The sequence below is a fragment of the Emydura macquarii genome, unplaced genomic scaffold, assembly GCF_026122565.2.
Source record: "Emydura macquarii macquarii isolate MOO-44397 ecotype Brisbane River unplaced genomic scaffold, CSIRO-AGI_Emac_v2 contig_1644, whole genome shotgun sequence".
Taxonomy (NCBI): domain Eukaryota; kingdom Metazoa; phylum Chordata; order Testudines; family Chelidae; genus Emydura; species Emydura macquarii.
This window is the reverse complement of record NW_027131781.1, coordinates 3,863,674-3,890,889: the sequence shown is the minus strand read 5'-3', so window position 1 is coordinate 3,890,889 and position 27,216 is coordinate 3,863,674. Positions and strand designations below refer to the sequence as shown.

Sequence of the window (27,216 nt, the reverse complement as noted above, 5' to 3'; positions counted from 1 at the left end):
AAAACAGGCAAACTGGCTCCCAGTCTAGTAGCAGCCACAGCTGAGTAGGGCTCCCAAGTTCTGTGTTTCCTTTGGATTGTGACAAGTGATACCAGGTGATGTTGGAAGGAAACGTAGCTGCACTTCTGCACCGGTCAGACGTGTGTGCGCCAGGGCCCAGCAGCCAGCCTGGGATACCCACTCGGTATGTTCGGCAAGACTGCAAAATGCTTTCGCTCCTGTCAGCACTGCCGAGCAGAGGCGACGAATGGGGTGGGGGGCTGCGGGGTCACATGCCCCTCTCCGCCCCTGCCTCCTGCCCGATTTGCTGCTTTGCTTGTACTGAGCATGCTCAGTCACACTGTTGATGCCGTCTGCCCTCACTCTGCCCTCTCCCCCAACTTTCAGCAGGCACGGGTCATCTCTGCTGCTGAGCCAGCACAGCAGTGGGAGAATATGCTGCCCAGCCGAATGCACACCCCCGTCCATTCATCCATCTGGGCAGGTGCCCCGCCCGTCTCTCGGAACGGGAAAAGTCCCTCTGCACGGAGAGAACACCGTTGCCTGTCTTGAGGTACAGGGTATATCTCCACAGTCCTTGGGTAAACGGCTCAGGTGGACTTCCCCACTCTAGCGCTGACTGAACTGGTGCACTAAAACCAGCAGGGTAGCCTAGCGGGAAGGGCTAACCACCCGACTACAATCCTGTCCAAGCTCCTAGGCAGGTCCTGGGGTGGCTAGCCTGAGCCTCCCACCCGGTCGCCACCTAGCCTGAGCCACCCACCTGGTTGCCATGGTTACACCCAGCTAGCCTGAGCCACCCACCTGGTTGCCACGGTTACATGGCTAGTTTTAGCAGGCTGGCTCCATCAGAGATAGTGCAGGTACATCGGCCTGAACTGGAAATCACACCTCCAGCTTCAGCGTAGATGTACCAAGTAAAGCAGGCACCCCCGTCCATCAGCCGGGCCATCCAGGCAGATTGGCCGCTGCCTGTCTGAGCAGAGCCGTCTGTCTGAGAAGAGCTAGGGCCTCTGTCCACGACATCTGTCCCTCCACAGAAGCAGAGCAGCTGGCTCCGTCTGTGGTCTTCTGCCTGATCTCACATGCCTTCCTCCCTCTACGTCGTGATGGGAGTGTTCCCCTTCCCAGGGTGCTTTTATTCACCCACACGTGCTGCTGTCTGGCCCTCAGGAAGAGGCCTGACATTGCCTGCACTCAGAGCCCAGCAGAGTGCCCAATGCCGGGTGAGGATCATGTCAGAGGATAGCCAAGGTTGAGGAAATGGAACTGAAACAGGCTATGCCAAAGCCTCTTCTGCGGCAAGAGCAAAGATGGAACAATCACAGCTTAATTACCTCTTTTAAAACGTAGACGTACACCTTCCCCCGCTCTCTGCCTTCGCTGAAGTACATGGGGGCGCCGACCAACAAAATATCTGTGGTCCCATCACCGTTAATGTCTATGGAATTTATTTCACTTCCATAGTAGGAGCCAATCTGAAAGATCCGGAAAGGAGAAAATGGTTGGAATGTAAACTAGAATGCCATTTATTCCAACACTTCCCTGCACTTCTAAGGAACTGACTACCTCAGGGATGACACCCTTGGAGTGAGTGGAATTTCCAGTCTTCTGAACGGAAACATTCTAACTTATGGTCTAGACAGATCTCCAGGAAAAGAATTTTAATGCTAAAAGATTAATGAGCAGACTCTCTTCCTTTCTCCGGCATTGTTGCGTTCTCTTACTATCACATTTTCCTGTTAAACTAGGCTTTGAAGGCAAGACTATGTAAATATCAGTGCACATGTGTATATCTAAGTGGCTTCTTGGTTCTCCTGCCGTGCAGAATTCCCTCCCTGTGGGGACTGTCTAGGTCGCACAATCTCCCCAGTTCTATTAGACACTCCTTCACCATTTCTTCCTCCAACTACCTTGAATGGATCGATTCTTTACTGTTAAAGGGAGACCCCGCACTGAACCAGGGCACGGAGTAAGCAATACTGGGCTAGAGAGAAACACTCATCAGCCAATGCAGGGCACGCACCAGGCGGAGGAATAGTTTAAGAGGACACGGGGTTGGGGGGGGGGGAGAAGTTGCTGCAGGGTGCATCAGGAAACAAGGCTGATGCTGGGATATGAGTGGCTCCAGCTTTGTGAAGGCTGCTTTAACTGTAGGATCATTTCCCCCCACTCTTTGGGAGCCGAAAGCCTGAAACGAGATCCCTTTCAACAGGACATTAGCAGACCCAGTGGAGTCTGCTAAGCCAGCGACCATGCCTCAGACAGAAGAGCACCACTCTGGTAGGAAGTGACCCAGGAGAAAGCGTCACTTGGGATAGATCGATAGCTGATCTTTACCTGTAGGGCCCTGGTGGAGTGGGTGGGCCTGGGTCCCCCGCCTTGTCCCCCTGCTCCTCGATAGCAGTGGAATCCCAAGAGGATGGCTAGGACCACTCTGCTGGGATCAAGGCCTGCTGGACACAAACTGGCTGGGGGTCCCCCAGGATGCCTCGGCTGGCAGAAATGGGAACGCCAGTGCCGGACCACTAGGCCAGCTGGTCATCAGACTGTTCCGCTACAACACATAACTAGAGATGGAGCAAAACTCTGGGCCCCATTCACCCACTAAACTTTAGGAACGCTTGGATCCAGACGGGACTGTTCCAGTTCAGGCACGTCTCGATATGGAACACCCACAGGGAGAATTTCTATGGGCAATTTTCTGGGAATCCCGGGTTGGTGCAGCAGGACCACTGATAACACTCTTGCTTTCTGCCCAGTTGCCAGAGATTGGACTGAATTTTTATATATATATATTTTTTGGAGACCATTAACAGCAGCTTACGTGTAATGAATCTACATGAGCAGAACCAGCCTGAGCAGCTGATGGTGGCTATTAACACCTTCCAGCACAACAGCGGCCCCCTTCTCAGCTCTGCCAATCCTCCCACGACGCTTTACCATGTCGGGCCCCTGCCTGACTTAGCACCCAGGCAGAAAGACTGGTGAGCGGAAGGGAGAGGGCGCGGAGATGCACATAGGGTAGTGGGAGCACCAGGGTACCCTGACATGGGGGGAAGAGGAAATGTGGGGCAAACAGAGCCACTAGCATGAGGGACTGGGTGAGTTTCTAGGGATTCCTTGAAGTAGAGGGGGATGGGAGGGTGACACACAGCCCCTGGTGCCTGCAGTGAGTTTGACCTACAGACGCAACACAGGGTGCAACCTGCTAGTAAGTTTTATGCCCAGAATAGGATCCTTTCCCAATGCTGGTGTGTATGTGTACCACTGCACTCTGCTGTTTGACCGGCACAATAGTATATCAAAGGTCCTGGGTTAGAAACAGCTAAATAAACCCCTCCTTTTGCTCACACCGGTCTGAAATAGGAAGAGCTGAGCTCTGCCCCTGCTGCAGCTGTGACGTTGCCAACAGAGTGACAACCACAAGAGCCCTAGCTGGCAATGGATTTGTTAACATATCTAGCTTTCATTCAAACATGACAGAAAAGTAATCTACAAAGTAAACTACCACGTGAGAGACAAGGACTAGGAAGACACAAAAAGAGAGTGCCCAGATCTGTCTCTCCAAAATTCAAGGCGGGAACCTGAAGCTACCAATATTCTTTAACTAAATATTGAGAGCTTTCTATTGAGTGAGGTGGGCTAAAAGAGCAGCACTGCTGATCTGAAACGTAAGGAATACAGAATAAAAGGTAGCCGTTACAGGGTTTTTTTAACCAGAAAATGTGTTACAAAGCCTGTGGGCCCGATCAGCAGTTGATGTAAATGGGTGTAACTCTACTGAGATCAATGGAGCCCATTTATATCAGTTGAAGAGCTGACTTTTTGTTCTTCAGGTCAGATAGATGAGAAATATAAATAGGGCCCGAGGAGAAATGAGAAGAGCCACATACGGTAGTGCATTCAATCAGCCCAGTGTCAGAAATCTGCCCTGCAGATCTGTGCCATGTATCTCCTTATCTTTTACCTGCTCTCCTTTCAAAGACTGGTGAATGGTTAGATTTCTGTTGCTGTGCATTGTAAAAATAATTGCTTTCCCCGTGTGGTTGAACCTGGGAGCTCCCGCTACATAAATCCTTCCATGCTTTGGTGACATCACTGAGGTAACAGTGTAACCTGCAACACACGGAAATGGATGGTGAGCACAAACACAAAGCGAACCTCCAAGGAGCACCACCACGGGAACGAGGGTGGAGCGTGGCATTGACTGGCATGCTGCCCCGAATACATCTGACAAATGACACAGACAAATCTGGACGCCAGACAACTGCTAAATCAATTGCACAAATTGTGTTTTCTAGCCAGAAAATAAGTGTCCGGATTTGGTTTTTCCCTTTGGCTCTGAAAATAGATGGAATCATGGATTCTAAGGCCAGAAGAGACCTCTGTGATCATGTAGTCTGACATCCTGTACAGCACAGGTCATAGGACTTCCCCAAATAATTCCTAGAGCAGAGCTTGCCAAAAAACATGCAATCTTGTTTTAATAAAGGTCAGTGATGGAGAATCCACCACAAGCTGGGTAAAATTGTTCCAATGGTTAATTATTCTCACTGTTAAAAAGTTATGCCTTACTTCCAGTTTGAATTTGTCTACATTAATGCTTATTATTTCATTGCTCACTCCACTCTTCGAGTCTCTTCCTTTATTGCAATGTTGTTGGCTGACAATCTGGTTTTGATTAGTTTCAGGCTGCTAACCCAACTCCAGCTGCCTCCCAGAGCAGCAAACTGGAGACCAAGATTTCTCAAAAGATAAAGTCATTCAGATAAACCTGACAACTCTCACCTTATGTTTTGAAGTGTCCTGAATTTATTGCTCAGGCCCTGAATTCCAGCTCCTTGATCATTCAGATTACTACTAGGAATTCGCAAGGTTTGGTGCTGCTAGCAAATCTAATGCGGAATAATGCTGCAGTAGCAGGTAAGTCCATTACATTTCCTGAGAGCCATCTTACTTCACTGTTTGTGTAAAATCACACAAACAATAACGCTGTATGTGGATGCAAAACAATGATACATGACTCCACACATCTGAGTATGGGGCTCTCCGTGGCACCATCCTATCAGAGCACAAACCAGGTCTGAGAAGACTCCACAAGTGAAAAGAGTTAACTGATATTTGATGCCAAAATTATTGGTGTTATAAAAAGTTGTGACTCCATGGAGAACCTAGATTCATGAACACTTTAGTAATTAAGCCTGTATCTATAAGCTGAAAACTCCAGGAGGTCAGTGCTTACTGCTAAATGTGGATGTCTCCTGTAAACAGATGGAGAACATGGGACCAAGCAAAGGAGTTGAATTATACCCTCCTGAATGATCCATCTGAATCCCAGTGATTGGTTTTAGTGTAGTCACAGAATCTATAACCCTTCTTCTAAGCTAATCTGCTGCGTGAGCCAGGAAGGCAGCGTAAGATTTCACTAATGAAATTGGTCACACTTCATATTAAGGGTGCATTTATAGATGGTTTATAAAGGGTTTATAGATGATTAATATATGTTTTAATAAATGTTTAATCAACTGTTATAGATTATTACAGAGTCCAGTGGATCACTAAGGTGTTTATAACCATTTAGTCCAGGGGTTTTCAACTTTTTTTCATTTGTGGACCCCTTAAAAATTTTGAATGGAGGTGCAGACTCCTTTGGAAATCTTAGACATAGCCTGCGGACCCTCAGGGGTCTGCGGACCATTGGTTGAAAACCACGGATCTAGTCCATCGGTAGAAGATGTTCTTAGAATGATCTGTAACACATATACTCAGGCAAGGCATCTATTAATCATTTATTAACCCCTTTACACATGCATCAGAAATGTAACCTTGATATAAAATGTGGTCATGAAACCCAGAGAGCAGGGTTGGATGGGAATCAAAATAATTACACGTGTATATCCGATGTCCGGTAAAACCCTATTTAAATGATTACATTGTTCTTGGAGTAGGTAGGTGTGTTAAATGTTATCTAGAAAAGAGAGAAACTACTTCCAAAATCCTTCACTCAGAATAGCTAAAAGTGACATCAGACAGACAAATGAACAGGTACTCACTAGCCTATTGATCACTATATATATATGTGAGGGGATTGCAGAAATCTCTGAGAGAGACAGGTACAGATTTATCTGTGATAAAATTCTGGAGAGAATTACTGATGAATACTGATGAATATCCCTTATTATTATAGAAGAGGGAGAAATATCCGGGACAGTCAGATAGAAATGGGATTTACAAGTTATATGGTAGCCAGGTCACATGGGGTTTGCAGCGGGCCGGTGAGGATGGAGGAAACTGCACAGAGACGCCTCACTCATGTTGATTAGGGGATACAGCATGGACTCTGCAGAGCTGACCTAGGGCAACCATCGGCCAGTGAGTCCAACCGGTGACTCTCCCTCTGGTTGGTGAAGGCATCTCTCATACCTTGCACTCATGAAAGGGTTTGGCTGCCCCAGGAGGGGACTCAAAAGGGTTGAGCATCCCTTTCTCTGTCTTGGGCACCTGCCTAATCTGGCCCGGAGGGACTTTGTTGAAGTTTTCACCTGGACACTTACATGCAGAAGGTCTGCCCAACAGATGTGCTGGGAGCCAGGGCAATATTTTTGCCTCCCCTGTTAAGGAAGAGTTTAGTTCAGGATGGAATTACAAGTTATACAGCTCGGGGTATTTATGGGATTACATGAAGCTTAATGTAGAGTGTGGGGATGAGAGCTCTTGACTACCTACCACTGATTGGAATTTCAGAGCACACTTAGCAAGGAAGAGGTTTAGGTAGTCTTGGGGGTGCTATAGAAACCAGGGAGGTCAGTAGGTAGATAAGGGTAAGACATTTAGTTTCCAGGCTCTGGTTCTGTCTTTTTTGGCATTGAATGGTTTAAACTGAAAACCAGGGAAGGCATTTGAAAAAAGATATTTTTAAGCAAAGAGAAGTGACTTGGATTTTTTCCTACAATCCCCGATTCCAAAACAAATGAAAGAGGAGCACGAGCTCACTCTGATTTTGGAGAAGAAATGCACTTCTAATTGTCCCAGACATTTTTCTGGATCTGCTAGTCCAAAGGAGCGCCATGAAGTCTTTGTGCAGCTGACAACTTGAGATGGTCAGGATGGTGTCTGGGTCTGGATCAGGTTTTGGTGCTGCGGTTTGGGTTAGAGGTTGAAATAAGATGTAGTTTCAGGGTGGGTCTCGGGATCAGGGTCTGAAATCTTGCACAATCAGCTGTTCTTCCCAGATTTCCACCCTCCTAAACTGACATCCCATTAGACTGAATGTTCAGCAGCATCTGAACTAGAACAGCAAAATAGGCCCCTTCTACTTTGGAATCTCTCTCAGAACCAATTTACTGTGGTGGGTTCCAATCTGGGAAGTCAGGAATCGCACTTAGAGGGGCTGGAACAAGAGGTTCTGTTTCAGCCTATCAATTTATCAGATGGCTGTCACCACCCCACACCTGTTTTGTGTGTACAAAACAACTTTGTCTATACAGCTTCAAAGGGCAGGTTCCCGGAGCTCACTGGTTTGCACCCAACAAAGGTCAGAAGGATGGGTGCAAAGGTAGCTTTACCGAACCTTTGCTCTCTGCTGCTCACTCAGACGCTGGTCACCCAGTCCATCCCACTATTCTGCATTACGGTGACAGCCCGGAGGGGTCTGTGCCATCAGCCAGGGACTGCTGGTGTTTAATGACCCTCTCTTGTGCTCCAGGATGCCTGTCTACACCAGAGGATTCTTTGTGCGGCTTACGGCTACTTTGCTGCCACTGGTCCACCACACAATATTGCCCAGCCTGGGCCTTGGACCAGTACAAGTTTGTTGCTTTATGGCATGACATACAAGGGTTGCTTTTCTCAGGTAGTTCTGCTATTTTTATCTGATCGATTTGGGGCTATTAAGGAAAAGGGCCATACAATGCTCGCATCCACGGTCACCACAGCCTGGTGTTCTTTGTGTAACCGGAGCAGGCTTTGTACTATTTGCAAGCCTATCTCTGTTCCAGGTCTGTGAACACAGCAATAGCCAGACCAACATGAGACACAGTTTGTAACAATTTGCCTTTGTTATGGCCTCCCATTTCTTGGAGGAGAATGTTGCGCCTAGGGGTTGTTATTCTGCCAGATCTCAGAGAGAAGAGCTTTGCCATCTTTGATCTATTACTGTGTAATCTCTGATCCTCCTTCCTGCCCAGCAGAGAAGGCCGTTTCCATGCTGAATGTCGCTCACAGTTCAAGTCAGTAGACTTCATTTTGAAAACCAGGCTTTCGTTATTACTCATGGACTCCGCTCGCTGCACGTGGAGCTGATTAGCACCGCAGATATTTCCTCGTTAGCCACATCATCAGTATTTTTTAAAACACCCCGGTAAGAATCATAGGTGACCTGGGTTGAGCAGAATTCTTGAGTTTGTATTGCTTCTGTATATTGTATATTCCGGTAGGCTTTGGCTTTCCTCAGGATCCTCCACTAGTCTGATACTTAGTTGGCTTTATCAGTGAACTAGGGGTAGTATATCTCTCACACAATCACAGGCCTGCCTGCCCACACAGCTGGGTACATACCAATTTATTTTTGCCTGGACAGGTATTTCTGTGAGCATTGGCAAATTGGGAAAGAGTCTGCACTTTCCACCAGTGGGCACCACCTTGCCTGGCAGACATGGTCTAAAAATGGTAAAGTCAAGAATTTAGATCAGGAAACAGAGTCTCTCTGTGTCATCTCCTTACCTAGATATGCTCCGTGGTTCTTCAGCTCTTCCGGGAATTCCTGGAGATATGATTCCCTGTGAGGAATGACTTTTCCACTGCTGGTTTCTTTTAGCACCGCTCCATTCCAGTCATACGCTCCCACTGCCCCAAGCAAAATCCCATCCTGCGGTGAACACAAAGGCTTGTCATTTGGAACTCTCTCTGCTGAAGGTGGTTTCAATGCAAATACCAAACACCTCGTCAGTCAAGTCACGCTGAGCAAATAATAGACGAAAACCAGCGAAGATGTGGGATCACCCAGCACCAGTGAATAAGTGCCAACAGGGGGCCAAACTTGGGCTTGCTTTTAAGATGCATTTAAAGCCTGACTCTGTACAGCAGGCGCTAGGTGAGGCCCCTGTCTGGGAACACAAGGGAGTTCTACCCTGAATCAATGAGAGCATTTGTGCGGTGGCCAGGTTATTCCTTCCTAGTAGCAGCCATTGGCCACAGCGGTCACCGCTTGCCCTATTTCTTGCCCTGAAGGCCAGGTCTCCTCGGACACACCCACTCTCCACACGGACTCACTCCCTTTTATAGCCAGTGCGCCTGAGAATAAGGCAAAGGGGGCACCATGGACTTCAGCCTTACGTCTGCCCAGGGAGAAGGACACCCAGTGCTTAACGTTCCTAGTGCCTGTGTGTTTTCGCTGCCCACCCGCACGCTGGAGTGCAGCAGCCTTACACACCACTCCGCACCTGGGACAAGGATCATAGCCTGTCACCTTTGTTAAACCTCCATCATCAAGTGTTCTCATTCCCTTGCTGAGAATGCAGAGAGCAAGGAAGGACGATGTGCTGCTCCAGCCGTCAGAGACCTGCCCTGATGTCAATGGCTCAGCATCCCTCAGCGTTAGGGGGGCATATTGGGGTTGTGCTGGGGGCTGCTGTAGGTTACACCAGGTCTCAGCTGGGCCCCCAGCCAGCTCCAGGATTGGGGAAGCACAAAGATGACTTATAGCAACCTTTCCCATCCCCTTTGGGCCCTGCACCGAACACAGCTCAGCTGGAACCAGGGATCTGACCCATTATTAACAGAACCCAAACAGTCTGGTCTGGGACCAGTGTTGATTGCCCGATAGTGGCCCTCCGTGCTGTTATTTAATAACATGTTGCAGCTGCCAGCCTGTCCTCCACTCTGCAGACGTTTAATTGTGAGTATGGCTAAAACCAGCATCTGATTAGGAGCGTATTCTGATCAAGCAGCACTTCAGTGCAATTTCAGTTGCCTTTCATTTCACAGCAGATTGCAAATGAGGATTCAAACTGTCCTGAAATAGTATCACTGCACCCATTCAAAATATCCAGGAGTAGATGGCACAGACTCGTGCACACAGCCCTAAAAAACGTGCAGGTTCCTTCCCATAACGAGGAGACCAAGCAGTGAGTGGGGTGATACACAGGCTGAGTACAGCACTTTACCGGTAATTCTACAAGGTTTTGTTACAACCCAGGCTGTGTCCTTTTAGAGATTTAAGGTGGAATTTTCAAAAGTGTCTCCATGACTTAGCAGCGCACCCCTTTCAAAGACAATGGGATTGGGTCACTAAACCACACCACAGTCCCACCCTAATCCTGCTCCCATTGAAATCAGTGTTTTACATGGGAGCCTTTACTACTTCAGTTTCACATCCGGTTTCAAAATTGCTCCATCAGTAGCTGTTGACGATGGGCCCAGGGATCAGTGTCTGGACGTGAATGAGGTTCAGGCCAGGTGCAAGATTGGCCGTTGTGTCAAGCTTGAGGTTTTGGGCCCAAGCGCTGAGCGTCTCCTGAGGCTAGCTAATCTTACCAGCACAGGAAAGCAGGCTCGGTTTTGGATCAGACCTCCAACCAAAATCATATCATCAGATTCAGATCGGGGGATTCAGAATGGACTCCCTCAGCTCTGCCACACACATTCAGAAGGAAGAGGTGGGGTGGATTCAAGGTCAGTTTTTGGACCTCTTTCTGTTTAAAATATTTGTTGCCATATAAAGACAATCATTCCCCTCCTGGCATGTATGGGAAAATCCTGATTAAAGCCAGATGTTTGAAATCAATGAGAATAATGAGCAAAATCTAATTAGTTGTTTTCACCTGTAGGAAATGTATCAGCTCTTTTTTGTGTGTGTGCAAGTTTTCCTGAAATTTTAATTCCAAGGCAATATATTTATTTGGCTTGATGACTCTCTATAGATTAGAGGAAAAACAAGAAAACGTTATTCCCACAAATCACACTTGTCATTTGCAGAAAGACGGATGAACTTAGCCAGTAAAGCGTCAAGGAAGCAAGTCCCCAAAGCATCCAGAGAAAGGTATATTTTTAAAACGACTGTAATAATATTTCCAATCAAGGCCTGTCTTATCAACGACCTTTTCATTTCCAAGAGTCCAATTGATCCTAGCAGCATTGTCCTTTCTGCTTTGACACACTGCATTTCAGTCGTGTTCTAGACATGTTTAGAAGAGCAGCTAGCATTTAAAAGCAGTTCAGCCACACGCATTGAATCCCAGTGCCAGGCTAGCGATTGAAATGTTCTCAGACGTGCCAACTCTTCCAATCTGCTCAGCTCTGGCAAGACTTCTAAAAGAGTTTGTCCTCGAGCGGAGAACAAAGCAAGGCTGGAGACTGGTTAAAAGCAGTTGATTCTTCTGGCCAAGAAGTAGCACTGACTGCAGCGGCAGAGCTCCGCTATCCTCCTGGCAGCACAACAGGTGCTGGAGAGCAGCTGTTAGCAGGTGCGGAGACAGGCAGGATGGAAAACAAAGAGAGGAAACCGAGCCGTAGAAAGTCTTTTTCTGGGTAACATCTGAGATAGCATCTGCAGCCAGGTTGCCAGTGCCAAGTTTGTATATAACTAATGGCCCAGATAATACACTGCCTGGTCCGACTGCTCAGCCTGCGCTCGCCTTTGGATGGCTGTAAATGGTTCAAGCTGCGGTGAGTTTTTAAAGCCAGAACCGCCCTCATTTTAGGCTGATCCAAAGTCCACCGAAGTTAAAGGAAAAGGCTCCCATTGACTTACATGGGGTCTTGGATAAACCTTGAACACAATGCACGGCCTTTACTCTCCTTTTGTGTCAAAGAGCCAAGTCCCAGGAACCACTTTCCTCCTCCTCTGCTTCCGGATGTGTCATGTGAAAGGGACTGGAGCCATCCAGAGAAGGAACAATTGCAAGCGGCCAGACTGTGGCTGGCATGACACAGGTCAGCAGTGGGAAGCTTCCCCTGCCCCTGCCTCCCCAAAGCAGAGGGAGGGCCCCTCTCCTTAGCCAGCAGGACCCTGTAGTGGTGCAGGTCCCAGCTGGGGAGGGCTGGGAATGCCAGAGGCTCTCCTTGGTAGAGCTCTGTGCGGATACAAAATTTGGATCTGCATCTGATCGGCGAGCCGCAAACATGGTGAACCCGACCTCTGTGGGTGTGGATAGAAAGTGGATATCTGCGGATTTGCAGGGCTCTGCTCATAGGGTGAAAAGCAGAGCAGCAGTCAGATGCAAAAATGCACCAGGAATGTTGTCGTGTGACTGGCCCTCGCAGTGACTGCTCATCCGGCCCCCCGAACCTCTTCGCTCTTCCTCCATTTCCTCCCGTCACACTGTTTCAGTCCCATGGCTCCCCACGTGTTTAACTTTCCCTTGGAGAGGGATGGACTTGTTGTTAATGGCTAGACTGGGACTCACAAGGTCTGGGTTCAAATTCTGGGCCGTGCCAGAGACTCCCTCTGTGACCTTGGACAAATCTCTCTGTGCTTCACTGATGAGGATAACAGCACGTTCTTTCTCCCACCCTTTGTCTTGTCTATTTAGCCTGCAAACACTAGCTGGTATAAAATGTTTGCTTGCCCATCTCCAGCTATAGCAAATAATCAGAATAAACGCTGAGACTACTAATTCATCTGCCCTTCTAATTGGAGATGTATGAGACCAATACAGATGTTTTCTTGTGTTTGCAAACATCAGCTAAACATTCTGGAAAGTCTGGACTTCCATCCAAGTGCCAGAGAGAAATCAGATCATTTCACAGCGCTGATTCCTGTTATCAAGGAACCTTATCACTGCTCCCTTGGGCTTATTTGTATTGAGTAAGTGGTGCCACTAAAACAAATTCAACGGACGTCTCTGGCATGCACTGGGCTGGTTAGGGGCCGTTTAAAAGGAAAGTGCAGCCGCGGTGTGAGTGAACACAACTGGAGTTTGCTGGAGTTGTGCCAGGGTTGAATTTGGCCCATTGACTCCAGAGAAAAATGATCTTCATTTCAATGTTCATCCAACACATTCCTAAAAATCAACGGGCCAGCTATTTAACGGCATCACTTTCCAGAAAGAGTGAAATGGAAGCACACAGCAAAAATCCTGGACATACACTCTGGGCCTGAGGGTCAATCTACAACAGGAAAAACAGACGTCCTCAGGGATCGAGACCTCAAGCTATCTCCACATCCTAATGCTCACCAGAGCCTTCCGGGTCATGGATTTGCAAAAGGGACTCATACAGCATAATACCAAAAGCTACTACATTTGCTTTCCTGAGGACAGTTACCAGCCAAAAAATACTTGAATGGGAGAGAAACAAACAAATCTACTCTCTTACTTCCACAATGTGTGATGAAAATCCAGTCTGGGACATTTCTAGTCCAAAGGAGATTTCATTTTTGTTGGTACCTAAAACAAAGAGACGTTTACATTAAAGACTTTCCTTAGAGCAGGTGGCCAGTTACTAAATGGAATGAACTATTACCTCCCCATTCACTTCAGAACAGGAAAGGCCAACTCCTCAGCTGGTGTAAAGTGGCGTAATGTCACCGAAGTCAAGAGAATTACACCAATTCACACCAGGTAAGGACCTAGCCCTGTGAATAAATATTGCAAGTTCTGCCTGTGTAGAAATGCCTCATTTTCTCACAGGTGTCCATGCAGTTACAAAAGAATACAGGCTTAGATGATTGCACCGTACATTAAAATAGAGTCTATACAAATTCAGAATATGGTGACTTTTGACGGATTATAACATGACCAAATCTGAATGAATTTTCATGGGGTCACTCAAAGGCACCAGACTGACTCCCAGACTATCCCCAGGCTAAATTTCAAAGGCCTTCTGGAAATCATAGAAGCATTAAAGATCTTGGAATAAAGGTTGCAAAGATTTTTTTTTTTTTAAATAATGAAAAATGTGAGGGAACCTTAATTTAGGGGCTGCTGCTGCTCCACTTGTGTGGGAGGCGCATGAGATGGTCCGTGTAAGGAATATCTTTCAACACATAATTAGACAAAGGCAGTTATTTTAATTTACAAAGTCTGATGTTATTAATGCTGGGAGAATGCCCAGACTCCATTCTGTTAGAAGGACAAATGTTTGGAGTGTCTAACTTCGAAATAGGCAGGTTTGTCTGTGCCCCGTGTGGTCTGGGAGGTAAAATGGTCTGTAGGAATATGCGGAAGTTAGAAACACTCTTATACCTGTTGGGATGCAGGAAGTGTACCTTGCTCACCTTCCAAGCTAAATATCCTCTCTCCCAACGCGTCCACGATGTCCTTAAGCGCCGCTTCGTCCGTGACGTTAAAGAAATGCTTGTCATCTGGGTCACTTGCTATGAATTTTATTTCATTCAAGAATGCTTCTGGATTGATTCCTCTTCTGTTGTAGTACCCCAGAACCTGAACGTGAAACACAAAAGTAAGTCCTCCAACCGTTCCACAGAACAGGCAGAGCTTTCCCAAGGTGCCAAGGGGCAGGTTTTCCAAAAGGAGGCCTCCCTTTGCAAAGGTGCAAGTGACAGCCATAAAATCGGCCCCTGCATTTTGTACTTGCAATTCAGTTACAGGCTGAACTCAGGAAGTGGCACACTGGGATAGGAGGCCCGGTGGGCTGGGTGGCCTAGTGGTTAGTGCACCTTACTTGCTTCTCTGTCAGGGCAGTAGAGGTGCTGGGTTCCTGACCCTAAGCGAGGATCTTCTGGCCTCCAATGGGGTCTGGGTGACAGCCCTTAAGAGTGTGTAGTAGGGGAATCCAGGCCCTCCCTCTGCCCCCGGTCCCAGCCCCAGTTCCCGGTGTGAAACACCCCCGGCAGGCTGCTCCCTGCAAACAATCTAAGTCAGGTGCCCTGGGCTACTTCCTACCTATGTGCCCCTTCATCTTGGGGCATGGCCCTTATAGTCCCAACAGTCAATCACTTAAAAAGAGAGTCCAAAGGAGCAGGGCCCTGAAAACTTGCTGGTTCCCAAAGGAGGTGTTGGTTGGAGAAAGTGACAGAGGGGGCCTTGCCCACCCTGTGGTTCTCTCTCAGGCTCAACCGTCTGTCTGGCTCCCCGGAGAAGGACTAATCTCCCCTGCAGCCTGTCCACCACCCTGTGCCTGGGCCTCTGAGCTCCTTATACCGTGCTCCTCCAGTCAGCCCATCCTCAGCAGGGCTCCCGGGACCCTGTATGGCCTTGTAACGCCTTCAGGGGCAGGGTGGGGTTTGTACTCCCCCTCACATGCACATACAGTAGAACCGCAACATTATGAACGCCGGTCTTATGAGTGACCAGTTCCACAAACCGTTTCTCCAGACAGAAAAAAAGGAAAAATCACAAAGCGCAGGCAATGTTGATGAAGAGCAAGTCAGCATCCCTTCACACTCCGATGCCTGCAGGGCTTTGGAAATCTCTTTGCAGCGATTTGAAGGACAAGAAGAAAGCAGTGCAATGCACCCAACGGCAGCTTATGCACGGCACTTACTGTCATTTTGAGATGTTCAATTTTATGAGCTTTTCAACTTTATGAACTTCTCGGTCCCTGGTTAGTCTGTAAAACAGGAGTTCTCTATATGCAGATCTGTACAAGGAATTCACTTTAGGGGTCTGCTTCATATGGCTGATCTAGACGTAGAGCATCATAGTTAGGTGGTTAAGCCAGATAATTGCGTCAGGAGTAGCGGAGCAAGTATCGCGTTTGTGAATCGGGCACTGAGTCGTTCGATGTTCCATGGTCTGTTCTGGGTGACCACAGTCACACACGGGAGAGTTTTTAATTTTCTGTTTGTGCACCAATATCCACATCTGCCGTGGTTTTTGTGGATGCGTTTTAGGGTTGCCCGTAAGCTTTGCGGAAGATCAAAGCCAGAGATCTACTTGAGGTGTGCAAAGCAGAGGCAACTTTTGCTGATGCGAAATGCATCAGCAAAAAGGAAGGCTGGGCCTCAGCCATTTGAAAATTCATCCCCGACTCTGTCAACACAAGAATTAATTGGGTTCTCCATCCAGCTAATCAAAAAAGTGAACAGACTATCATGTGCTCTTCAGCCAATAGACCCAGATCCTCAAAGGTATTGCTGTGGGAGCTATGTCCGTTAATACCTTTGAGGGTCTGGGCCCTAGTCCTTTTTACCGGTTTGATATGCTGCTGAGGTAAAAAGAAAACACACCTGCGTGTTCTTATAAGACAATGGGCCTTGTTCACCACCACTTTGCATCGTCATTTGCCCCAGGGCGAATTGGGCATAGAACACAGAAGGGTAGCAATACCCACTGGACACAGGGGTAAACGGTTGGACAAGGTGAATCAGGATCTTTTGTTATATTGTAGAGGCCTGTCTTATACTCAAGGCCCTTTGTTTTCATGCTTTTTTGTTTTTGTTTTTAATTTCCCAGGAATTTTATCAGGTTTTATTTAAAAAGTTAAGAAATAGGAGAAAAATTGATAAAAAACGAAAACAAAGAGCAGCAGGTGGGGGAGGAGGGATCTCTGGTACCTCCTGTGGGCTGGTGGTTGGGAGGAGGGGTTCCTGGTACCTTCAGGTGGGGGCAGTTACTCACCATATGGCAGTTGAGGAACACTTTCAGTCCCTGAAGCAATCAAGTGGTTTTGGCAGCTAGGATCTAGCTCCCTGCCCCCTTTGCTCCCCTTTCTGCTCAGGAGAAGTGAACAGGGCTATGCTGAAGGGCTGGGGTCAGGAGGGAAGTGGAAAGCTACATCCTGTGGGTACCAGTTCCCTTGCCAGACAGAACCGCCTGCTCTTCCAACCAGCCTTTAAGCACGGCCCCATCTGCTTCCTCTGGGAAAAATTCCCAGGTCCTGAAAAAGCCAAAGTGAACGTTGAAGAAGCCAATATTTGGACTTTACAAAAAGCTGGGTGATGTGTCAGGGAAAATTGGTAAATCCTGATAACGAAGGGCCTTACCTATACCACCTCGCAGTCTATCAAGCTGGTGGTCCTCTGCTCACCCATATTTTGATTTGAATGGATTCTTGCCTTCCCACTAAAACTAGTTGCTCACAGACTGATGGCAGATTTACATCTTCTGGACCTCGGTGCTTTTATCACAAGCACTGGAAAGGTCATCCTTTCTACTAGCTTCGGGAGGAGAGCAAACATTCCTAATAACTTTTCTAGTGAAGTCTGTGGAGCTGAATAGTTTATTGTCCTATTGGTGTTCCTCTTGCTTAGTCCTTCAAAAACAGAAAGGTGCGCAGGCAACGTAACAATAATGCCTTGCACTTCCACATTAGGCGGCTTTCATTCAATGATCTCAAAGGATTTGCCAATATTAATAATGTCCCTGTAATTCCTATTTGTGACTGTAAAGACACCTTGATGCAAGAGAAACTCCATGGAGCATTCGTTTTGCCAAAGATATTATATTGTGCCATGAATATAAATATGAACTGGAAAGGGACCTAGAGCGATGAAGGGCTGCATTAGAAAAACATGGTTTCTGAATCAGCTGACAAAAGACAAAATCCATGTGATGTTTCATTAAGAGGAATGTCTGTGTAACAGTTTAAATACTGTAGTTCAATGCTGAGTCGTGTTGGAGATGTGGCTGTTAGAAGTCACATGAAAAGCGCTGGGTATAAATGGAGGAAGTTAACGGGAATTCTTTGAGATATGAATATGCCAAATAAACTAAAGAGCTAAGGGTATAAGATCATGATTAGGCCTGCCATGACACCGGGATGAGAATATCAGTCAATGAGGAAGAGAGAACAGCTACCTAACAAAATGCTCATGTGGATGCTGGGTAAGACAAGCGCTGATAAGCTATAGCAATGAAATGGTATGAGCCATGATGCAGGTAGCCCCATCACGGGACAGCTGAAGGAATATCAGCTGAAGTGGTTGGGTCATGTGAGACGTGGGATATGTTGGCCAGAGAGTACAAGAGCTAGTCGTCTCGGAAAAAGACCATGAAGAGACCTAGAAAAAGGTGGTTGGAGATACTGAAGGAGGACATGAAGACATGTCAGCTTGGAAGACGCTCTTGACTACAATGCTTGGAGATGAAGAAGAAGAGTGGCCAACCCAGACTGATGGGACAAGGCAAAGAAGAATGCCCTTGTATTATTACCTGTCTGTGCCCAATTCACAGATGGGGAAGCTCAGGCAGGCCCCAAACTTAGTGGGTCACTATGGAGGAAGCTACAATTTGTTGTTAAATGGGAGAGTGACTTACTGCCACAGCATATCTGGTGACGTTGTCCTTCTCACTGTCGCCAATCACCTTCTCCAGGTCCGGGCTGTCATGTGACTCCCCATCGGTTATTACAATCATCACTTTCTTTGCTCCCTTTCGCCCACCTTTCTGAAATGCTTCTGAGCTGAAATTAAAAGGAAACATTGAGCTGTGCAGAGCAGCAGGCTGGCTGCAAGGGGCTAGTGTTAGTTTCCTCAAAGGTGAATGACACATTTAGTTCAATGCTAAAAATTCAACAGGGCTTCCTCTTATCAGAACACACCTCAATACACGTTGCAGTGCTGGGTGTGTTTCACACATGTCCACTGGCATGTCCCACTTACATGAAAAACTCCTTCTCTTTCTCTGAACTCCAGTTTAGCCTGAATAAATTCCAAGATTCTCATTCCATTCACACCAACAGGAATCCACCCCTGGTTGACTCACAAACCACAACCTGTTATTTTAATGGGCTGCAAGTTCTTAAATTAAAAAGGAACTCCGATACGGGATTCTCGGAAAGCTTTTTGGTGTTAATGACCAATATTCCCTCATAGTACACCACTTGTAATCTCCCTCTGGAGTATCTTCATTCAATCAGAGGACTTGCTCCAGGTTCACACCAGTGTAACAGATGAGAATCTGGCTCAGTTGTTGTATTAAAAAGTGCCCATAAATTAGATGATAAATTAAGGGTGATAGTGCCGTGGTTTAGCATTCAACATTCCTACTCATCTCTCACCACTTACAATTATGCAACAAAAGAGGGAGAGAAGGGGTGATGAAAAAACAAGATCTGAAGTGTAGGCTGGTTCTGATCTTTATATGGCTTTGCTGCAGAGTGTTGGGTTTGCGCTCTCAGATCAGAACTCCTCCAGCCACTGGCTTAGTTCATATTTCCAGTTTGACTCTGGATCTGAACAATGCAACCCCGGGTAGGTTCAGGCAGAGGTATCCCTGAAATAAACGGGCTTGATTCCTTTCCACCTGCTCAGTGCAAAGCATGCAGAAAACCAGCTTAATCGGCTGGCTGGGGATTTCCCTGGTCTAGGGTAGAACCACCATAGTCAGGTCGATGTCCCCTTAACTCAGCCCAGGATAGAGGTATGTTGGGGACAAAGGTAATGCTTGGCGGGTGGATTAGGTCCTTGGGGACCACTGTGCAGGGGCTGAAATGATTCCAGCCAGCTTCAGGATTGGGGGGATGTCAAGCTGACATACAGCAACCCATGACTCCCAAATTCGATTGCAGTGAAGGACTGAGCTGGATATGTTCTGTTACAAAGTATCACTATGGCTTTGTCTGGAAATATCCCCCACTACAGGGGCTATTGCTTACTTTTCAAAACACCTAGAAAGAAAGAAAGAAAGATGGACCTTGAAACTTGTAATTGGAATAAATGTGAGTCCGAATTTGTGATTTACCGAGCAAATTCTATCCCATACGCTGTCCTGGTTTCTGTACCTCCTCGCTGCTCTATGTGACTAGCAGCTTCCACCACGTCTTTTACAGACCTGTAGTCATTTAAATGAAATTCATGCACGACGTCTTCTCCGTACTGAACAACTCCAACCTAGGAATTAAGGGAGCATTACAAAGGACACAAATACCACACAGCATAGCAGTCACCCGAGAAACACTATTTTAGTGATCAAGTGCAATGTCACTTACTATATAGCATACAGATGTGTATAACTGCAGTATGTTTTACTAGAATTAGGAGTCCAGGTGCGTAGTAATGGGGCAATCAGCAATAAAACCAAGTTTTTCCATACTTACACTGCTTCTGTGTTACAAGTCACTGGGCTAGCAGGTATGGCTCCTGCTGTGATAATAATATAGGTTTATTCAGTGACCTGCACGCAAAAAAGTACACCAGGAAACCTTACAGTTCAAAGACATTTAAGAAGAGGAAAGTCATAGAGCTGTTCATGTGTGAGTGTACACACATGCACAAACAGAAGCTTTTTACAGGCACACTTGTTGCATAGCCCCAGAACTAGCTGCAAATGTCTCCTAATTCTGCGTAGGAAAAACCAGCAGCCCAGCACTTTCTGAGCCCAGGGAGCAATGAAATACAGACGGAAAACGGAAGGCAGAAAGCTGTTGGTCTTTTAACAGTGCCGGAAATTTGGCACTGACAACATAAATAAGTGAATCCAAAAAGGGGTTTACAGTAGCATCTCTGCCAATATTAGTGTGGAAATTAATTGTAGTCCATTAAAAGTTCATGAAGATTGATCAGTCACTAAACAAGTTCTGCTCTGAACAAGATCTGGCAAACAAACTGTTCTCAGCCATATTTCTGCCGGGACTTAGATGCTAGAATCCACCCTTTCTAAGGGGAAATTCTGGACGTCGTTTCACGTGTAACTGGCAGAGGAGACTCTCTTGCTGCATGTTTTCACCACAGTCATCTCTGCCCACAGTTATAGTTAAAGTCAGTCAAATTCCGGCAGTCTCTATTTTCCCCCCATATGACAGTTGACAATCCAAAGCCAGCATTAATTGTAGGTCCACATTCTGGCCAGCTATCGCCCATGCTGAGCCCTCCTGCCTCAGCGGCAAGAGAAAACTGCAAAGGGCAGAAGGGTGGTTGGGAACCTAGCTGTTAAGTTGTGCAGACCAGGTCCCCTGATGCTATAATCCTGACCCGGGCCTTCTCTTGTTGAGGATGTACAGGGGGGCTCTTTGAGCAATTTTGGGGACTCAGAATTGGCTGAAATCCTTCAGTCTTATTCCCCCTTTCTCTTACTGGCTTCTCAGTCACAAACCTAGGTTCAAACACCAGCCACAGTGGATCTGTCCACACAGCAACTAGACATCTGCGGCTGTTTCATTGACGTCTGGACTTGGGCTGGAGCTGAGGTGAGAGGGTCCCAGAGCTCAGGCTCCAGCTCAGGCCCAGGAGTCTACACAGCAATGAAACAGCCCCTCGGCCCAGGCCCTGCGAGCCCGAGTCAGCTGGCACGGGCCAGCCACGGGTTTTTCTTTGCTGTGTAGACAGACCCAGAAGGCCTAGGGTAGTTAACAAGAAAATGATGGCGTATTCTCCACAGCTGCAACAAACTGCATCAACACAGAGCAATGCTGATTCAGTTTCACGCGACTTAACCGTCCTCCTCCTTTCTTCCCATTTCATTCTGTGGGTTGGTCCTTTCTGCATATTTCAGTTCAGAACATTCACGTGAGCAGGTATTGCCACTGGCTCAGCTTTACAATACATACTCTGCAGGTGTATTCTGGGCAAGCATCTTGTCAAGCTGCAGTGTATTGGCACCGAACGGCTCTTTCTCCTACTAAAAAGGCCAGGAAAATCTGTAGTGCAAGGACGAACGTATACAAAACTGCACAGAATTACCAGGGACGGACTTACCTGTATCTGACCTGGCCCAATGTAAAACTTTTTCAGGATGTTTATCAGGAAATGTTGCACTTCAACCCAGGGATATATGCTGTTTGAGCCATCCAGAACTATGATGATATCCATGTACGTTTGGCATCCTGTGAAAAATAGGCAGCACTTTATTGAAAGACCTTGGCAACAACTGCACAGTTGAAATTTATGGCTTTATTCCCTGCTGCCAGGTACTCGCTCTTGTGATTTGTGTGAAAAATCTTATTTCAATCATTCGTAAAGACCTTCAGATCACATTTGCTTAAATGAGATAGAGAGAGCCCACGCCCATGGTTAACTCTGGCAGGACAGAACTGGAGGATGTTCTCAGAGTAATATTGTTCATAAGCAACCTCAGATTACCTGCTCCAATTAAAATTTGAACCTCCAGCCAGTGTATTAGATTACTTCAAATGTTTAGAACCCGATTCTCCCGCTGTTCCTCATGCTGAGTAGTACTTTACTCTGCGAGTCGTCCCCTTGATTTCAATGGGGTGACTCAAAGAAGCCCTCGCTCAGTGAAGTGCTTAAGTATTCACTTCACTTCAGTGTGACGTCAGCACATGCCTACATGCCTTGCTGAGTCAGTGCCAGTGGGAGGTGATACACTGGGTGGAGTGTGGCCGACTCTCATCCTGGGATTGTAAATTCCTGGGGCAGGGACCCTGCCTTCCTGTATGGTGGCACAGCACTAAACACACTGACAGTGCTCACTAAATAGCATGGTCAGTATTTAATCTGACGAGCTCCATCTAAAGGGAGTGGGAGATTTTGCCTCAGTCAAAATTAAGCCAGAAAAAAAAAAAATCAAGTGAGGACTTCTGGATTTTGTCCAATAGTAATACATTACGAAGGACTGATAACATGAGTTGTTTAAAAGGAGAAAGTGGATTGGTCAGTGACGTTTCTGAAGCATGCCATTGTCCAGTGTTATCCTTATGTCTTTCTTTTACGCCCTTGTATTTTATAAGATGAGAACTCACAGAGAACTGTCGGGGGAGCTGACGGATGGACTTGTGCCACCACAGGGCATGTCATGAGTCGTTGGTTACATGATTCTTATCAAAAGGGTCTAGTGAACTCAGAAACCACGGGAAGGGAGTTAGAGTGGTCTCCCATCAGATGCTCCAAATGGCAGGATGACCTTATATTTCATGCTTGTTCAATTATTATTTTAATACAATGTTCGGCTCGGTAATCTTTCTTCCCAAGTACACTTCTCATTGTGATCATAACAGCATCTCTGATTGATAAGAAGGTCTGAAATGACATTATCAACTTGCCTAAATGGGCACCATTGGGAGAAATTCATCCTACAACATTACAGGAGGGCAAATTTAAAGAAAAATACCGTAAAAATGTTAATAGGCCTTGAATCACTCCCCCCAACCACCCAAAGAAACTCCAGCTCTTCAATGGCTTGTTCTACAGGATGAAATCCAAAATTATCAAAAGAGAGGGCGTAAACATTAGCTGCTAAATAAATGGCTTCATTTTTCAGAGGGGCTGAGAACCCAGCATTTTCACTGAACTCAACAGCAGTTGTGGATTCTCAGTGCCCATGAAAGTCAGGTCACTTCTTTGGTGCCTAAATACAGATCCAGGTGCCTAACTTTAGGCACCCGGGTTTGAAAATATTGGCCAACATTTTTAGCTGTGCAGCAAATGAGCTTTGTCTTGTGCTGCCAATGCCTGAATTCTTTCCCTTCCCATTGAAGGGTGCTGATAAAATATGCTGGATACTTATTTCGGGGTTTGGAAGGATAAGGTGTTTTGTCTTCCTGAAGTGTCACTCAAAAGGAAAATGTTTACCAGATGTCAGTGTGTGTAACCCCCTTTGAGTCGCCTTTCTCGAATCATTTCCTTTGCTATCTTGCCTCCTTTTAAACACTGACTTCACTTTGTTTTCTCAACGCTCCTGAAGTGATTAGAGAACAAAAATTCTATTTAACTTCAAAAGCAGAGTTTAAGTTAGAGGCTACATAACAGATTGCTTCTCATACTCTGGAGAGCAGGAGCTATGGTCTTAGAGAATCTGAAGTTGGAGTTGACCCTGGAGCACATTCCTGTGGTATAGTAAGAGCTTCCGCACTCATGAGACCAGAGAGGGCTGCAAGCCTATAAAGAAAATTGGGAAAAATAAAACATCAGTGAGGGGTTTAAAAACTGCCACTTATTTAGCCTTTTTTTACAGGCTATAAAGATCAACAGAGAAGAATCAGAAATCTGCACATATGTACCACTCGGGGACTATTCTAGCCAAACACCTCCAACATCAGCTCAGCCTGCATGAAGAAGCATGCTACGTGATTCCTCTAGGGCAAATTACGATGAGACTTTAGCCATTAAGAACCTGGTGTGTCTGTGGAGCAGACTGCCAGGCATGACACAGATCCCGAAGGTGGGGTAGAGAGCAGAAACAGAGGGAGAAAACAGTCTGAGTGAGGAAGTGACACGTATTTTCCTTTCTAAAATATGCGAACTCTTGGGATGATTGGGTGTTTGTGGGTTATGCTAAGGCACATTTAACTTGCATAATCTTGGCTCTTGGCACGGGTGTTCTAGCATCTTATCCTGTACCAATATCTGATGTTTAGGAGGAGTTCCCTTCGAGGCTTTGGGCTGGATTTAGAGAAGTTCTCATCATGTCATATAAGGAGGTAGATCTGTATACATTGGTGCAGCCGCAGACAGCGTGGAGATAGCAGCTTGCCAGGAGTCAGAAGTGGCAGTATCAGATTGGCAAGAATGTGTAGATTTACACTGTCCATTTCTCCAGAACCTAAGTATGTCTACACCACATTATAAACCCAGCTCTTTGGTACCTGGGCTTGTGGACTCGATGTTCCCAAGCCCAGGCTTGACCATCCATGTTGCATTGCAAACCTGGGTTTACAATTGCTGGATTTGGGTTTCCCGGCCGTGCTAACATGTCCATGCTGCACTATACAGACCTTCTGACTCAGGTCTGTGGTTTGAGCTGTGTCCACACTGCAAAATGACAGGGCGGATGCAAGTCACAGTGGGACTCAGGCTCTAGGACCTGGGTCTTGCATGCTTGCTGAAGCAAGTCAAACTGATCTGTGTGTGGATGGAAGGGGAGCATGCACTCAAACCTGATTAAGAACCTGTGCTTCTTGTGTGGTGTAGACATTGCGACCCTCTGAGCCCCTCAGTGGCTGAAAGTTGATCCATGAGGTCAGCAGAACATTGACTTGAAAGCTTAGCTATATGTGTTTGGAAAATGCATTTTACTGTAGCAGTCGGGGAAGCTGCTGCCATCTTGGAAGGCGGAGTCTCAAATCTTGTGAGACTCGCATTTATATTCCTAACTAGATAAAACAATCCTGGTGGGTTTAAGTTAATTAAACAGATGACAGACACATAGCGAGAGGAATGTTGCTATCCTGGAGCTCCTGGAGAGAGACTCAGGCTACACAAAATGCACCATGCAGCTTGCATATTAAGAGCCGATGATTTATAGACAATATTTTTTTCTTACCAGAAAGCTCTTGTCCCTGGGGTTTGTGGTCAGGCTGAGGCCCAGGCGCATGTTATCTTTGCGCTCCGACACATTGGACAGTGTTACTCTTCCTTGAGAAAGAATACCAAAGTTAGATGCGCTGTATCCTTCAGTATCACCTAGCACAGAGGCTCCCGAAATGTTTTTTACATGTCGCGCCCGGACGGCTGACAGAGGCTTTACCATTGTGAAGGAAGACGCTCTGCAGACCACAGGAGGGCAGAAGAATCGTAACACAAACGGGAAAATTCCACATTTCTGTTATTCCCCGGTAAGTATCCCAGTAAGTGGTAAGAACAGATCAAGTTGAAGGATTGCAAGACAGCGCGATCTTGTTTATGTTGAAGAGCCTGTGTTTTAACTCAATACATTCAACAGCCATGGAGTCAAGATCTGAGATCATCCCTGGATGAGCTGAGCTGACGAACAGAAAAAAAGTCTTCTAGGGAATTAAATAATGAGCTAAAAACCTGGACTTCCTACCAGATAAGTCTGAGAAAAACCTTCAAACTGGTCTAGCAACTCATTTCCTATTGCAGGTATGAAACACACGCACTTGCTCACATATATTTGCAAATGTATTCCATTTCTTCTAACGTTCTTAACGTTGAGAGTGCCCTACAATGCAGTACTTTAATTATGTTAATATTAATATCGTTTAGCTTCAGCAAAATAAACAGCTTCATCTCTTCAAGCCTCCAGCCTGTGGTTAGTGGGGGGGGGGGGGGGTGCAAAACCAGTGGCGGTCTGGCAATTTTAATTTCACACATGAAATCGATTTTACATCTCTCGAGCACATGGCCAGTGCTTAGCTGGAGTGCCCGTTTGAGCTATGCCAGCTCGACAAGAGAGTCAGAGAAGTTGGAACATAGTGTGATATACGGTAGGGTTCTCACCGCCTTTGCCGTAATGCCTGAAGGTGGGAACCGAGGAAGAAAGTGAGCAATTCATGGGAAGAGCAAGAGGCATATTCTTTCATCTGGGGCCTTGTAACGGTCTCTTGCTGGGAGGGCTTTTGTGGGATTTAAAATGGGAAGGAGCCTGAACCACAAGTCCAGAGTCTAGGGGAGTATGGATCCAGAGGTGAACTTCCTAGGTTGGATACTAGGCCGATATAAGAAACCTGATTTCTGAACCCCTGGGCCCACCTCCAATGTAAAGGATATTTTCCATTTTAATTGGAATTGTATTTGTTCATAATCAATTACAATTTGGAAACATAGTAGGCTGGACCTTTGGGACTGGCCCTCCTGCACTTGGCACAGATTGGGGTGGGGCTTACAACTACTTTGATGCCTTCCTAACCTGTGGTCACTGGGACAGTATCGAGGTGCAACTTAGAGCAGCCTCAGAGTTGCTCTACCTTGAGCTGACTGGTGACAGCCTCCAAAAGATTGTTTCAGCCTCTGGGGAGCAACTGGACATAGTGGCTCCGCATCATAACCTACTTTCCCTGGCCACACCTCAGGTGCTCGGGGTAGAGACAGGAGTGCAAGGTGTAGGAGGTGCCATCCTGGTCCTATACCACCTGGGAATTCCTCATGCCAAGAACATCCCCGACAGCGAATCTCAGTCACATTAGACCTCTGGAGGGCGGGAGAATGGATATGAACATTATGGGGCTGAACTTTTCTGCAGGATCAGTCCTGAAGGGGGAATGAAGTGTATGTGTGGGGAAGTGGGGGGAGCTGTTGAAAGTAAAAGCCCCGATCACCCTGTGTGGATCCGTGCAGGAAGGAAACCCTCCATGCAGGTGTCTCCCTTAGTCACCACTCCCATTGTCTCCAGTCCCTGTGGACGTTATCCTGGGCTCTGGGATCCACACGTGGGGAGCAGTGCAGGCTAGCTGGGGCCAGATAAGGCAAGGCAGGGGGAGGGGTGAGGTATGCACTTCAATCCCCAAGACGCCAGCAGAGAACATGCTGGCAATATCATAAAGCTTATGCTTGGTGTTACCTCCTCCCCAGAGCCTCCAAACCTGCCTGCAGCCCCCACTATGCCCAGGCCATGAAAGAAAGACAAAATGCACCTGGGTCTCCCCTCTCTCTACTCGGAGTCTGATTTACTCTCATCCTGGGGGTTCAGAGCATTAGCGACGTGCTTTAAAGCAGACCCAAAGTCCCCAGCCCGGCTC

At 46.8% G+C, this 27,216-nt stretch overlaps 1 protein-coding gene across 1 annotated transcript in view; it reads right to left on the bottom strand.

The window, feature by feature from the left end:
• ITGA11 (integrin subunit alpha 11) overlaps positions 1-27,216 on the bottom strand; it is a 143,887-nt gene that overhangs the window by 57,206 nt on the left and 59,465 nt on the right. Inside the window, exons 5-14 of the mRNA XM_067556056.1 lie at positions 25,062-25,153; positions 23,563-23,677; positions 21,539-21,666; positions 19,587-19,735; positions 18,162-18,306; positions 14,219-14,384; positions 13,318-13,388; positions 8,725-8,869; positions 3,971-4,119; positions 1,338-1,478 (exon numbers count right to left, since the gene is read on the bottom strand). Coding sequence (XP_067412157.1) covers positions 1,338-1,478; positions 3,971-4,119; positions 8,725-8,869; positions 13,318-13,388; positions 14,219-14,384; positions 18,162-18,306; positions 19,587-19,735; positions 21,539-21,666; positions 23,563-23,677; positions 25,062-25,153 — 1,301 coding nt within the window. The remainder of the gene's footprint in view (positions 1-1,337; positions 1,479-3,970; positions 4,120-8,724; positions 8,870-13,317; positions 13,389-14,218; positions 14,385-18,161; positions 18,307-19,586; positions 19,736-21,538; positions 21,667-23,562; positions 23,678-25,061; positions 25,154-27,216) is intronic.